We start from the raw sequence: 14,718 nt of genomic DNA, 5'->3' as shown, positions 1-14,718 counted from the left end.
GAGCACCTCATCCTCTGCCCAGTTTCTGCTAATGTCCTATAAAAATGATGGACAAAGGAAATTCAGTAGATTTTTCCCTCCCCTGGAAACCCCATCTTCTCTGAGTTTCTATCAGTCTTTCTCAATGTCTTACTATTGTGTAAAAGCTCTTGACAAGACTTGCTTCCCCTTTGCACACTTCCATGAGTGGTTGCATCATTAAACGCAATTCGTGGGATACAGCAAAATCAGAGCCACTGTCCCAAGTCAACCTTTTGATGACTGTAGGTGTGCAACATTTTAGGTCCTTGGAGCATACAGAGCCAGGCCAGCTGACACTCTCAAACTCTATGTGTCACCTAAGTAATTTCCCGGATACTGATGTGAATAGCTCTCAAAGCAGGCATTTAAACCCAAGTTGTTGTCATTGTTTAACTACAGTGGCTGAATATTTTCTTCTAATTGTACTTTAATAATCTATTAATTCATGCTTAAGTTACATGTTAATTAATTAAATAAAAATCATCATGGATCTTTAATAGATAAGATACTTTTTCTTCATGTTTTCAAATAAATTTTATATGCAAATTTCTGGATAATGTTTTAAAACTTATCTCAGAAAACAAAACCATTACTGTACTCATAAAAAATAAAATGAATGACGAAGAGTTGGAGCAACAGCTCACTTGGCAAACTGTTTGCTACAAAAACTTGAGTTGACTCCCCATAAAAATGTCTGGCATGGTGGCACATACTTGTAATCCCAGCACTAGGGATAGAGAGACAGGAGAATCCCTGGGACTCACTGATCAACCAGTCTAGCATAATTGGTGAGCTGCAGTCCAATGACAGTCCTGTCTCAAAAAAGGTAGACAGCATGTCTGAGCATAAAACATGATATCCTCTGGCCTCCGTAAACATGCACACCCTTGTGGACACACACTCATATACACAAACAGACATATGTACATATATACAGTTGCATGCTCAGTAAACAAATGATTAAAAGTTGCCTCAAGGTAAATTCACTGCCTCTTCCCTTACCTTCCCAACAGCTCGGTCTTTTTCCAAGGAGGTCAGCATCTTCTCTTTCAGTAAAGCATGGTGCTTCTCATGTAACACCCTAATCGTTGGCTCATAAGATGCATAATGCAGTTTCAGCCTACAAAAGTAAAAGGCCAGCTATGTCATCAGAAAAGGTAAAATAGATCAGTGATTTTCATCTAACATCTAAACCTTTTTCTTTTCTTTCATTCCATCTTTGTGTGTTTATGAATAAAAATGAGTAGCCAGTCCCCTCTTTCCAGGCAGAGCAAAGTGTCCCTGAATAAGCCCAAGGTTCCAAACAGCCAGCTCATGCACTAAGGACAGGTCTGTACTGAATCCACCAGGTTTAAATGAATCGCCAGGGGAGTCTTGGCCCTGGAGGAGATGGGAATGGAGGGGAGGGGCTGGGGGGGTGGAGATTAGGGCAGGAGCGGTGAGGACAGGGGAATCCATGGCTGATGTGTAAAATTAAAACACAAATATAATAAATAAAAAAGGAAAAAATGAGTAGACATATAAAGGTCAACATACCAGAGCCAAGAAGCACAGAAGTGTTATTTCCTGTGTAATTTCATCTACCTTGGATATGGGATAAGTACAGGATAGAAAACCATACTTTCCTTACCTAGTTTCCTATTCCTAGCAGCACGTTTTGCTGTATTCAAATATATACTCAGAAAACGGATGTAGTTCTTTGAAATTTAGAAAGTATGTATTGCCAGGCAGAATAGTACTTCAGGCCTGTAATCCTAACACTCAGGAGTCAGGGGGCCAGAGGATCAGGAGTTCAAGGCTGGTCTAAGCCACATAGTAAATTCAAGACCAGTCTGAGATGCATGCGATTTGTCTCACAAAACTGAAATCCAAATTTTAAAAAATTAAATAAATATCACTATATCAATTAAAAACAATTCTCAAAGAGACAAAGACCCAAAAAATAGGTAATTAAACCAGAAACCAGAAGTTTCATGTATACCAAAATGAAAGACAGTCTTGAAAACATGTTTCATTGATCTCATATTAAGATAATTAAGTGTATAAAGATATAGTTTTAATTTATGTGTCTATGTGACCATGTGACTGTATGCTGCATGTGTGCAAGTGCCCAAAGAAATCAGAAGAGGTGTCAGATCCCCTGGAGGGGAGCCGCATATGCTTATACAGTGCATGACATGAGTGTTGGGAAAGGTACTCAGGTTCTCGAGAAGAACAGCGCATGTTCTTAAGTACTAAGCCATTTCTCTAGCTCTAAAAATAGTTTAATGTCTCACAGAAGATAGCACTACTTAATATGTGACACAAATGCCTTCAAAACTATGTTTGATTGGAAAATGCCTTCAAACTAGGCTTTAATTTTTACTGAAATTTATATGAAATAAAATATATAGATCCCAAGCACCAGAGTTAACAGTTTAGATTAACATGTAGATCCACAAAGATGATATTTTTAACAAAATGTAGTATTCCTTACATCCTAGAAAACTCAGAATCATGTATTTGGTGTCACAGAACATTTCCTCACTGGGAGTTCATTTCTTGCACCCAGCACATGTTTTTTCAGGTTACTTGGTGTCATATATGTGCAGCCGTATTTCATTCCATTTGTGCACAGTATTCTTACATATATACGAATTTTTTGTATAAAAATATGGTAAGCCTACATTGCAATGGAAACCTTAGAATGTTGGAGATGTAAAAACTATGATAAATCTACTGAGGAAATCTACAGGTACAGAATGAAGGCAGGGGTGGGGGCACCTCCAGGGGTGGAGCGACTCAAGATCTTTATAGCATAGAAAATTCCATCACAAGCCCCAGATGTCAGATTGTACCTGCAGGATTTGTCCTGCATCCTACTTTGTATCAGTTTGCTTTGGTTTGGTGATGCCTTGTTATACCACCATCCCTCCCTTTGGGATGGGAATGTTTACCCTATATCATTATGTATTGTAAACATGTAACTTGCCTTTTGATTTTATAAAGCCTTATAGTGAAGAAATTGCCTTGAGCTCCAAATGAGTTGGGACTTTTTTGGTTTTTTGAGACAGGATTTCTCTGTGTAGCTTTGGCACCTTTCCTGGAACTCACTCTGTAGCCCAGGCTGGCCTCAAACTCACCTACCTCTGCCTCCCGAGTGCTGGAATTAAAGGCGTGCGCCACCACTGCCCGGCTGAGTTGGGACATTTGAACAGTTCTGGAATAATTACTGTGAGGACTTTGCAAGTTCAAACAACAACAACAACGAAAAGGTATTTGGTACTATGAGATGGTAGCCCATGAGGCACAAAAACCTTAGAATTCAATTATAAAATGTTCCTCATAGTTTCCTGAATTGCTATACTTGGTCTAGAGATATTAATGTTGTTAGGAGTTTGGAGAATCTTCAGGAGGTTGAGTCTTACTAGGAAAAGGCAGTCACCAGAGCAGGCCTGGAGGTTGCATAGCCTGACCCCACTTCCTGTTCACACTCTACATCCTCACAGCAGAAAAGTATGACCAGCCAGCATCCCACCCCTACTTCCATGCCTGCACTGACATGATGGAATGTATCCCTCCATCTGTAAGCCAGAATAAGTACTACCATCTTTAAATTGCTTCTTACCAGGTATTACATAATAGTAATAACTATACACAATAAAAATAACTACTGCCTCAGTATGCCCCCTTTTAATTAGTGGGTATGACATTTATTTAAATATAAATACCTAGGGTTTATATTGGATATCATATTTATAATATCCATGTCAACACAGAAAGTTAGATTAGATAATATTATCTTAGAGCAAACAAAAGACAATTTTTATTTAACCATTATAAACTGATTTCTTATTTTATAGAAAAAGAATTGAAGGGAGCTAATAAAGGAGGGAAATCTGAAGTACGCCTCCAAAATTGCTTCTAAAATTGCTCCTCTAAATTCCAGCTAATGTAGAATACGCCTCCTATCCCACCAAAGCTCTGTCATTCTTTGTGCTCTGTGGTTCATCCGGTAAACATTCCATTTTCCTTCATGACTTGGTTCTGTTGCATGTAGGACACTGTCTCACAAAGGCAGCCTGAGGACACCACTCTACAGCTTAGCCTCTCTTCAGAATTCAACTCACTGAAATACACCTTCAAGGCCCTTCTCTCACACCAGTCTTATAGAGTTTGTGTTTTGACTGACAAAGGAACAGTAGAGCAAATTTTCTTATATTTTTGTTTACCTCCTTAGTCACACACTCCAAAAATGTGAATAGTCCTCCAATGCAAGGGCCTAAATTTCCTATCTAATAATCTTCAAAGAACAACTTTATTTCATCAGTTCTCCCGTAGTCAGATCCCAATAGCTAAAATAACTCTTCAACAAACATGAGCATCTCACCCTTTGAGGTCAGTGATCAGCTTGTTCTTTTCTTGCATGATGCGCTTATGATGCATGCGATGGAAGTCCCGTTCCTTCTGAGTTTTCAGCAGATCTTCTCCGGCCTTTCTGAAAAACACCAGCACCACCAACCTTCAAAACAGCTGCTACCTAATTCCTACAAAATCACTTCGTGTTCAATTCACATCCAATATGAGTGAGTTGATGATAACTGAGGAGCACAGAAGGTGCTGCTACGCTCTCACTGAGGGGCCAAGATTACTTGTATGAGGTCTTACTGTACATCCTTGAGTTATGAAAGGACAAAGCCTGTGTTTTGAAAACTGTGAGTCATACATAACATTTTTAAATCAAGTTAAAAGGTTTGCTTACAAGATTTATGCAGAGGATAACCCAATTGTTGCCAGAGAGAATTTTGGCTTACAAATTTAAAATACATATAAATCAGAGTAATTCATAATAATTAGAAATAAAGGAAGGGAGCATACTCTTCACTTTTGTGGACAGATGATGTGTGAGATCATTTAGTTCTGATAGTTTGGAAAGCACAGAAATTTAAAAAAACCAAAATTTTGTTCTGTTAAATATGTACCAACAGATGATCAGATTGCTATATATAACTGATATCCTTATGAGAAACTGATCACATATATGAAACTCTCCATCAGCAAGAAGTTAACTCCCAAAATGTGAGCATATTATTGATTCAATCAATACAGAAATATTGTTTCACTGGGTAGATGTCCAAACCTTCAAATAGAGCAAGAAAGAAAATTCTATCATTTTAAATTGGAGTTTGATGGGAGTATTTCACTCACCTCTGTTATATGCTTAGTCTCAGTAAAAGACAGGTTATAAAAAAAAAAAAAAAAAAAAAAAACACCAGATCTCTATCCATATTGGATAGCTGACAACATGCACCTTTCTTGATCCTTTCATACTCTGAAAAATGAATCTACCTGGAGGGTGGACATGCCACATTAGGAAGGGAAGAAATCTGCATTTGTGTGTGACAAATATTACAAACTTGAAATTCACATAAAATGAATGCATTCATAGAAGCCTCCATTTTAAGCTATGTCAGAGGATTCTGTGAGGAACAGTGTCTGGTGAGCTGCCAAGGAAGTTTGTGGAATAAGGTTGTTTCTCCAGGTTCCTGGTGAAGCAAATGTTCATCAGTGGGATTTCTGATCTTAAAATCAAATCATAAATGGTGTGTGGTCAAAGAGACATTGATACAAATTCTAAGTTTCTTCTCCTGCCTAATCCTTCAATTCCTTTTTGTATAAGTTTTATTCATTTTTACTAAGAATTTTTGAGGTTTTCATCACATATAAGTAAGCAATACCTAATCAACACAACACTAATAATGTTCATCTTCCATCTACTCCTGAACTTCATATTCATGTCAACTTTCTAGTATGATAATAAATTGTGATTCATATATTCAGATTTGAAAATTCATCTGATGAAAATGATAATACAGCATTTAATTGCATGTGCAGAAATACATGATATTAGCTACAAGAAGAATTCAAAACCCAAGAATCCATGTGTTCCTCTCCTTGTTGTTATGACAAAATAGTTTAAAGAAGGGGGATTTCTTCAGTCTCACAGTTAGATATCACAGTCACCATCACAAGCAAGTTATAGCATCAAGAGTGAGGGACAGCTGGTCGTATTGCATCCACAGTCAGGAAGCAGAGACAAAGTGAAATGTAGGTACTCTGCTTACTTTCTCCTTTTTACTCAATCCTGGACTCCAGGACAGGAGATGTAGTGTTGCTGGGTAAACCCATCATAGACCACCACATGGACACCCTTAAAGCCGAAAAAAAGTCTTTATTGCTGTCTGGTGACTGCATGGGAAACTTGCTCAAATCATACAGCTCAGAGCCTTACAATCTTTTGTCTTTTATGCACAAAAACCACAACTTGGTTGTCAGTTAGCAAGAAGCAGAACTACAGAAGCCAAAAAACAAGTTTAGCACACTTAGGGACTTTTTCCTTGAGGCCTCTCCTGGAACTATGGACTAGATCTTTGCTCCCATTTTGGCAGATGTTGGCTTTTAAGGTCAAAATGGTGGTGTTCTGGCTTTTAAGGTCAGGATGGTACCTCTAACAATGCACCAGTTATTCTAAGGTCTGGGGGCCAATTACATTAGCTACCCATATTTAAGGAGGATCTATTCTCTCCAGTTGAACCTTCCTATAACTCCTTCATAAAGTGTGTCTCCATGGTGATTTTAAGTTCAATCCAGTTAAAAATGAAGATGAATCATCATACCATGAATTTGAAAAGTAGCAATTTTCCCAGAGAGGATAGGGTACAACTACTTCCCAATTCCCTTAAGTTGATCCAAAACTTTAGAACTATTGCATTTTAATTGTATTTTTTATTTCAACACACACACAAACTCAAGATACTAACTTTTCGAGACAAAGTTTTGTTAATTTGTACAATGGCTGCTGGGCATTCATGGTATGCCATGACTTCGTTGTCAATCACCACAAGGGTTTTCATGTCCTAGATTTAGCTTCTCATCTATTCACACAATTCACTAAAATATTTAAAACCTTCATGAAATAAATATACCTTTACTGGTTTACTATCAAGCTATTTAAAATTTACTGTCTTTCCACATATTTTTTTACAACCACTATTGATTTGATTGAAAACCAATAATGTCTACTGATTATGGAGTTACCAATTAACAATCTCACTATTGGTTCAAGAGTATCTCTGGAGTGCCTTGGGATATATTGCTAAATGCTTTGATATACACACACTTCCCCCTGTATATTTTTGCTTTGTTATACATATACAATTTTTAGGTATAATTTTTGTTACACATGTATAAATTTTAAAGTTCCTTTTAAATTTTTATTACTTACAGAAATTTGTTAGTGTGAAGTATAAATATGGGCATAGGCTTGCAGTTACCTATCAAGCAGGAGAGATCATAGGATACACTGGAGCTAGAGATCCAGGCAGTTGTTAGCTGCCAAAATTAGTGGTAGGAATCCAACTCTAGTCCTCGACAGAAAAAAACAAAAACTATAGAACTTTCTCTACAGTCCCTATATTTATATAATTTCAATCAATGATTTTATCACTCAGAAGGTACTTCCTATTCACCTACTTTTGAAATTCTGAGATTTATACAAAATTTAGACTCAAGTAGATTTTTTTTATTTAATTGATATTATATTGCTTCTGGCTAAGATCTCTCCTTATTGAAGCTAATTTTCTTTCAGTCATGCAGCTCATTTTCCAACATTTTTGCAAGTGTTTCATGTGGTTGATGTTAACAGAAAATAGAAAAGTCAGTATGGTTTTCCACGCAACAACTACTAGGCCTAAATTTAAAACAAAATACAAGAATTTCTAATTTGTTGATTTTGGATATACAAAGCATAAAATTTTTCTTGTTAAAATCACCTTGAGATTCTTCAAGGAAAGTTTATATTTGTGACATCATTTTGCCATCAGCAGTTCTGAAGTCTCCTGGGTTTTTGTTTACTTTCAGCAGCTCTACAAACCTCAGACTGTAATTTAACCACTTGTTATCATCTGCTAATCAGACATTATTAACTATTAGGCTGAAACTTTAAAGAATTCTTGGTTCTGATTAAGATGTATAAATTTTCTAAGAACACTGCTTTGTCCTAAAAAAAAGAAAAAAATAACACAAAAGCAGATAAATTAAAAATTAATTACATTCTAGAACCTACTGGAAAGCTGAAGTGTAACATGTAACCTATGAGTCAATTGTGCTGAAGCAGAGAAAAAGACAAGACACTGGGTAATATTTTAAAATGCTAAGTACTGCCCAGTGAGTGTCAGCATGACCGTCTGAAAAGGCTTGGTAGACTCAATCCATTTGCAAGGTCTTTCTCATACTCCCACCACTCTGGTTTCAGTGGGAAAGGTGGAGGAAGTTCAGGAGACCAGAGAAGCTACTTAACTGAGGCCTGAAAGTCCAAGGTCATGGGGGAAAATCCCACACTTGTGTTAAAATTGTATGAGGTCGGTCAACTTATTAAAACTTCTGTGTTTATAGAGAGTTTGAATGCTGCAAGTCTGCAGCCAAATTTTCGTAGACTATGTTTAGACACCTACTGGCCACTCATTGCCCAGCTGTGTTTGACCTGACATCTACCCTTGTTACTATTAGGTAAACCCCTCCAGAATGTGTAACAAACCGCTACCTTGTACCAATTCCAAAGCTAAGAATGTAATCAGATACACCTAAAACTAAGCAGGATTTATCCTGATTTGATCTTCCTTACTTCTCTGGTGTTTTCAAGAATGTGTTCTAATAGGGCCTTGATTTGTAATTTTCTTTTCTTCTATAAAAACTTCATTAAGCCATTACATTTGTCCATGATATCTGGGACAACTTAAACTTGTATTCTCAGGCCATGGTCATTCATATTTGGCTTAAAAATAAACTATCTCTTGTTCCCTTTGAGATGAGATCTGGGTTTTGATGTCCACACTTTCTAATGGTGCTACCATGCAGAAGTAACCAGTGGGTGTGACAGAAAGATGAAAATGTCACCAACTTCATAAGGCCTTAAAGGAAGGGCAAGACAAACGGTAGCAGCTAAGGTGCTTTGCAGGCAGAGAAATAAAAAGGTAGAAGAAAAATATCTCACTCTAGGTGAGGGGGCAGATAGACCTCTTGGACCTGGAAATGCATCTTACCAAGTAGAGTCCCCTATTCCTACCTTAGAGGACACCCGACCAAAACCAACAACACAAACAAGCTGGTGCTTGATGACAAGCTGAATAATAAATGGGAGACTGGAGTGATGACAGCCCTGATCCCAGAGCTCAAGGACACAAAGGGCTTCTTTGGGAGTGAGGGCGAAGCAAAAGAGAAGGAAGCTATCTGCTATCCCCTTGTCCACACCCTGTGGACCCAGTGAGTAGTAGGGGAAAAAACAAAAGTGTGAGGAAGCATGAAGAAGACAAGTAAAAGGTTGTGGTGAAATTTTGTTGTGAGAATAGAGGAACGCACACAACCCGAAACTTATTTTACTTTATATTGGAAGTATGAAAATTGTGTATAAATAAAGACTTGTTCTCAAAAGGAGAGGAAAGAGGTGAAATATATATATATATATACATATATATATAATTTAAAATTTAAAATTCTGGTGTTAAATCTCCATAATTGATCAATAAATAGGCCCAACTATTTGATTAAGATATTTATAGTATGATAATGAGATGACATTCATCATAGAAAATTCTTCATAGCAATGTGACCTTGGGAGTTATATGAACAATGAACATATCAGAGTTAATGGTTATAAAAATAGACATGTAATAGGCCTCAGTGTATCCACTTAAACAGTGAAAAGGCTTCTTGCCTTACACACACACACACACACACACACACACACACACACACACATAAATATTCAAAGGGCACTTTTCATGATCATCATACCAACTATGGTTAAGGAAAGGGCAAAAAAACACCCAAAAGCAGGCAAATTTTTAAATTACTAAATGTTGAGTAAGGGCTGGCCAAACAGCTGGGATGGCTGAGATTTTGAACTCATCTACAATCTCTTTCCCATAGACTTCCACCATCATCATCACCATCATGACATTACGAATACTTAGTATAACAGAAGTGTTGTATTCAGTTCATCTAACAGATTTGTCTTCCAAAATAAGCAGTATAGCAATAGGCAGTTAAATTATCTCTAATGGTCCAAAGATGTGAGGGTCTGATTAACACTGCACATCTTTATAAAAAGTAAACTTGGGGCTGGAATGATGGCTTGGTGGTTAAGAAAATGATGCTCTTGCAAAGAACCTCGGTTTGTTTCACAGCACCACATGGTAGCTAACAATTATTCATTTACTACAGTTCCAGATGATCTGCCACCCTCTTTTGGACTCTGTGGCTACTCCATACACATGTTGTGCAGATATACATGCAGGCAAAACACCCCTACACATAAAATTAAAATAAAATAAATTTTAAAAAGTAAACTTTCACGAGAGTATACTTTATGTTCATTAAAACTGTTTTATTCTTAGTTAATGCATTACATAAATATATACCTTATTTCTCCTATTTGAAATGTAAAGTCTCAATAGGTTAAAAAATGCTTGGAATATGAACTACTGCAAAGTTCACTAACCAGAATCACAAATGTGAAGCCTCGCCTCAACTCACTTTTCAATACACATTTAGAAACCTATTTGTGCTCATCCCAGGAAGGAAAGCATAGGAATTGATTGAAGTATTAGACTTTAAAGTTTTTCTGACCATTAAATTGGTTTTCAGGGACTTGCTCTCTGTTTGCACAAATGAAGTCTACTCCGTAAAACAATTTAAATTCATTTCATGCTGATGCTTCTCTTATTATGACCTTCCTGCTGCCCATCTGCTTAATAAAAGGAAAATAGAAGTTAGAATAGAGAATGGAATAAAATATTCATGTGAACAATTAATATTTTAAACTCATCATATCTGCTCATCACATAAGTATAGCATCTTTGTGCTAAAAGGAAAAAAACTTGTATTAACACAGACAGCAAACACTGAGCTTCTGTTTCAAGTACAATGGAGACATACTCAGTGAAACGGTCTACTTAAACTTGTGTATCACAGAGAATATCCATGCATGCCTTGTCTTAATGAGATGCTACAATAATCATCAAGCCTCCCAGTGTAGGACACCAGCACCTACCCATCTATATTTCAACCACATACATATTAAGATGTGTGTATTTTTAGCAGAGCATGAAACTCAATTTTTCAACATCACATGAATGTGATTTAGTACCATGGTCTTAAAATCATTCTTAAGTGAAAAGCCTCAGTGAAATAATTTTATCAATAAATTTAAGCAATTATTTGGGAATGGCTATTTAGTACTGAAGTTATTGAATTACTTCATTATCGTAATTTGGCAAGATAAAACATAGAAATATTTCTGTTTACTTGGACCAACCAAAGCAGGCCACCCTTGCCACATGTTTTTCTCACTGATAATAATAATTATAAAATTTCCAAGTATTTCATTATCCTTGGTTGCTGATAAATGAATTATGCGGACCCATAAAAATTAATATTGGAATAATTGTTGAAAGGCCAAATGGAATTCAGCCAGATTGAAGGAAATTTTCATTATATTTTTAACAGCAAAAGGAAGGGGTATAGCCACATCCAGAAAAAAAAAAATACCTTCTTAATTTAACAAGCAATTACCTAAACACTAAAGCATGAAATTTTATGGGCTTTGTATTATCTTTATTTTCACAGTGTTTGTTTCTGAAAGCCATTAAATTAAATGTGTCTTCTCAAAGCTGGACACTCTTTGACCTTTTATAGAAGTAAATTTTGTATTCAAAATCAGGGCTCTTAAGAAAGTACCTGTTTTCTCCACCATATTAATTGCATTTAATTTGAACTTTCTTTAGGCCTATACTTTCTGGAGAAAGTAATAAAGAGTTTCATTATTTTTAGAACAGTACTTTCCTGACTTTAAGTTTGTATTCTAAGTATTATTTTTCATCACATATTTGGGGGCTCTTTATACACCCTTTCGGGTCTGTGTATATTTCCTTAGTGTAAAGATTCAGAAATGGAAAACAACCCTCTTAATGGAGCAAGACTTAGTTTGGCAGAAAGTTGCTTAAATTGTCATCATGGAAAGGAAACAAAGGTCACTCCCAAAAGTGTTACAAAGACAGGGGTTGGGGATTTAGCTCAGTGGTAGAGCACTTGCCTAGCAAGCGCAAGGCCTCAGCTCCACCAAAAAATTAAAATAATAAAATAATAAAGTGCTTGGCCAGGCGGTGGCGCATACCTTTAATCCCAGCACTTGGGAGGCAGAGCCAGGAGGATCTCTGTGAGTCCGAGGCCAGCCTGGTCTTCAAAGTGAGTTCCAGGAAAGGCACAAAGCTACACAGAGAAGCCCTGTCTCGGGAAAAAAAAAATGTTACAAAGACAAAAAAACATCAAGTAACTATTCTAAAAATTATTAACAATAAATCTAAATGATAGTAGCATGATTATATAAGCACCAACAATAACGGATCCTGGGACATGATGATCAGGAAGCCTACCCTGAAGCCCGACATTAATCAAAGGTGAAAATTATTCATTTCAAGATATTTCATAAATAGCTACTATTAAACAAACTCTACCAAGTGTTGTACAAAGAGAAGACTCAGAGTTATCCAGGCGTCAAACCCTTTCTTCCAGAAGTTGTGTGTATATGTAAACCCACAGGAATGTACCACACACAAGATGTACCTTCAAGTCACTATCAGCCTCAGTCTCACCTGGGTTTTTATGTGGAAACTATGAAACTGTAAATTTTATATGAAAAGATAAAGAATCTAGAAATAACAAAGACATCTTGGAAAAGCACAAAGGTAGAAGACCAGTGCTGTGGATATCACTCTGTGTAAATAAAATTCTGATTAGCCAGTGGCAAGGCAGGAAGTATAGGCTGGACAAGAGAGAAGAGAATTCTGGGAGGTGGAAGGCTGGGCGGAAAGATACTGCCTGCCGCCGCCATAAGAAGAAAAAGATAAGGTACTGGTAAGCCACAAGCCACGTGGCAAAGTACAGATTAATAGAAATTGGTTAATTTAAGATAAAAGAAGTAGATAACAAGAAGCCTGCCACGACCATACAGTTTGTAAACAATATAAGTCTCTGTGTGCTTACTTGGTTGTTGGGGCTGAGCGACTGTGGGACTGGCAGGTGAGAGAGATTTGTCCTGACTGTGGGCCAGGCAGGAAAACTCTAGCCACAGACCACAGGCACACAAACATATACATGAATTTTTAATAAAATAAATCTTTTAAAAATAGTAATAAAAATATCAAGCCACAGCTTGGGGGGAAATACTCATTATATTTAAAGTGTTTGTATCTCAAATAGAAAAATATTCATAAAGATCAATAACAAGATAAACAATCTAATCAAAATTGGGCAAATGGCTTAAAAATACAAGCAGGTCAATATAAAACACCAAAATACCAAAGGGGCAGTAAGCACAAAATACTGTGTTCATTATCATCTGTTCTTAGGAAATCAAATATGAAAGCTGTCACTACCAATCTCTAAAAGGTGAAAGTAGCGAAGACTGTCAATTCTGTCCGGGGCTGGGACAACTAGAATCCTCACACACTGTGTGTGGAGAACTAATGGAATGTAAATTTAATGGTGAAGAGTAAACTCTGGTTCCTTATACTGTACAACATCGATCAAATTGACCCAAAAATTCCACCCCTAAGATTTTATACAAAAACAAGGAATACATATTTCCACAAAGGACACGTACATGAATATAGCCGCAGTTATAGTCATAATAACCAGCCATTGGAAGGAGAACAGTGAAGCAAGGCTGACCAAACCATTATAAACCACCATGTGGCAGACATTGGTGATGAACTCAGAATCATAGGTATATTATATGGACTTCAGGATGAGTGTGAGATAGCAAACAACAACATATGAAAACATTCTGTGACTCCATTTATGTCTTTGTTTTTAATCTACTATATGTGTGTGTGTGTGTGTGTGTGTGTGTGTGTGTGTGTGTACATATAATACACACAGAGGGGAGGGTACATGCAGCTCCCATCTTTGTGTTCCCAGAATCATCAAATACAATGCACACTTTTTGTGGCAAACACCTTTTCCTTGCTGATCCACATTATCAGTCCTGGCATTTTTAAATATATATATATATAAAATCAATCTGAGATAGAAAGAATCAGAACAATGATTGTTAGTCAAGAGGATGAAAGAAAAGAGACACTTCTGGAGAGATATTAAAATTCTGAACTGACACTGGTGTTTAGGCTTAATAATTCATCCATTTGTCAAATATATGAAGCTAATAATTGTCAATTTGTCTAGGTAAGTCATAAAAGAATCATAAAATCATAGATGACAATAAGGGCATAGGATAGACTTGGAGACTCAAATGAAATAAGAATGATAAAAGTTAGTAAGAGTTAGAAATATCTGATAGGCCCATATGATTCTTTACATTCTACTCTTCAGTCTCTGTTGTGATAAAAATACAACATACACTCTAACCTATTTTGCACATATGCATGTGTGCATATGTATATGTATTTGTTTATATGTACTTGTGTGCACCAAAGCTCTCGTGCATGTGTGTGTGTGTGTGTGTGTGTGTGTGTGTGTGTGTGTGTGTGTATGTGTGTGTGTGTGTATGCATGCATGTGGGGGGCGGGGTATAGTACAAGTCAGAAGTCAATGCTGGCTGGTGCCTTCAATCACTCTCCAACTTTTTTGAGGCAGGGCCTC

At 36.7% G+C, this 14,718-nt stretch overlaps 1 protein-coding gene across 3 annotated transcripts in view; it reads right to left on the bottom strand.

Annotated features, from left to right (window-relative positions):
- Positions 1–14,718, bottom strand: part of LOC118573327 (sperm-associated antigen 16 protein-like) — a 119,546-nt gene that overhangs the window by 71,764 nt on the left and 33,064 nt on the right. For all 3 annotated transcript variants that reach the window (XM_036173630.1, XM_036173629.1, XM_036173631.1), the window contains exons 6-7: positions 4,391–4,498; positions 1,024–1,141 (exon numbers count right to left, since the gene is read on the bottom strand). In XM_036173630.1, coding sequence (XP_036029523.1) covers positions 1,024–1,141; positions 4,391–4,498 — 226 coding nt within the window. The remainder of the gene's footprint in view (positions 1–1,023; positions 1,142–4,390; positions 4,499–14,718) is intronic.

This window comes from Onychomys torridus, chromosome 23 (genome assembly GCF_903995425.1).
Source record: "Onychomys torridus chromosome 23, mOncTor1.1, whole genome shotgun sequence".
Taxonomy (NCBI): domain Eukaryota; kingdom Metazoa; phylum Chordata; class Mammalia; order Rodentia; family Cricetidae; genus Onychomys; species Onychomys torridus.
This window is presented reverse-complemented; position numbering and strand designations above follow the sequence as displayed.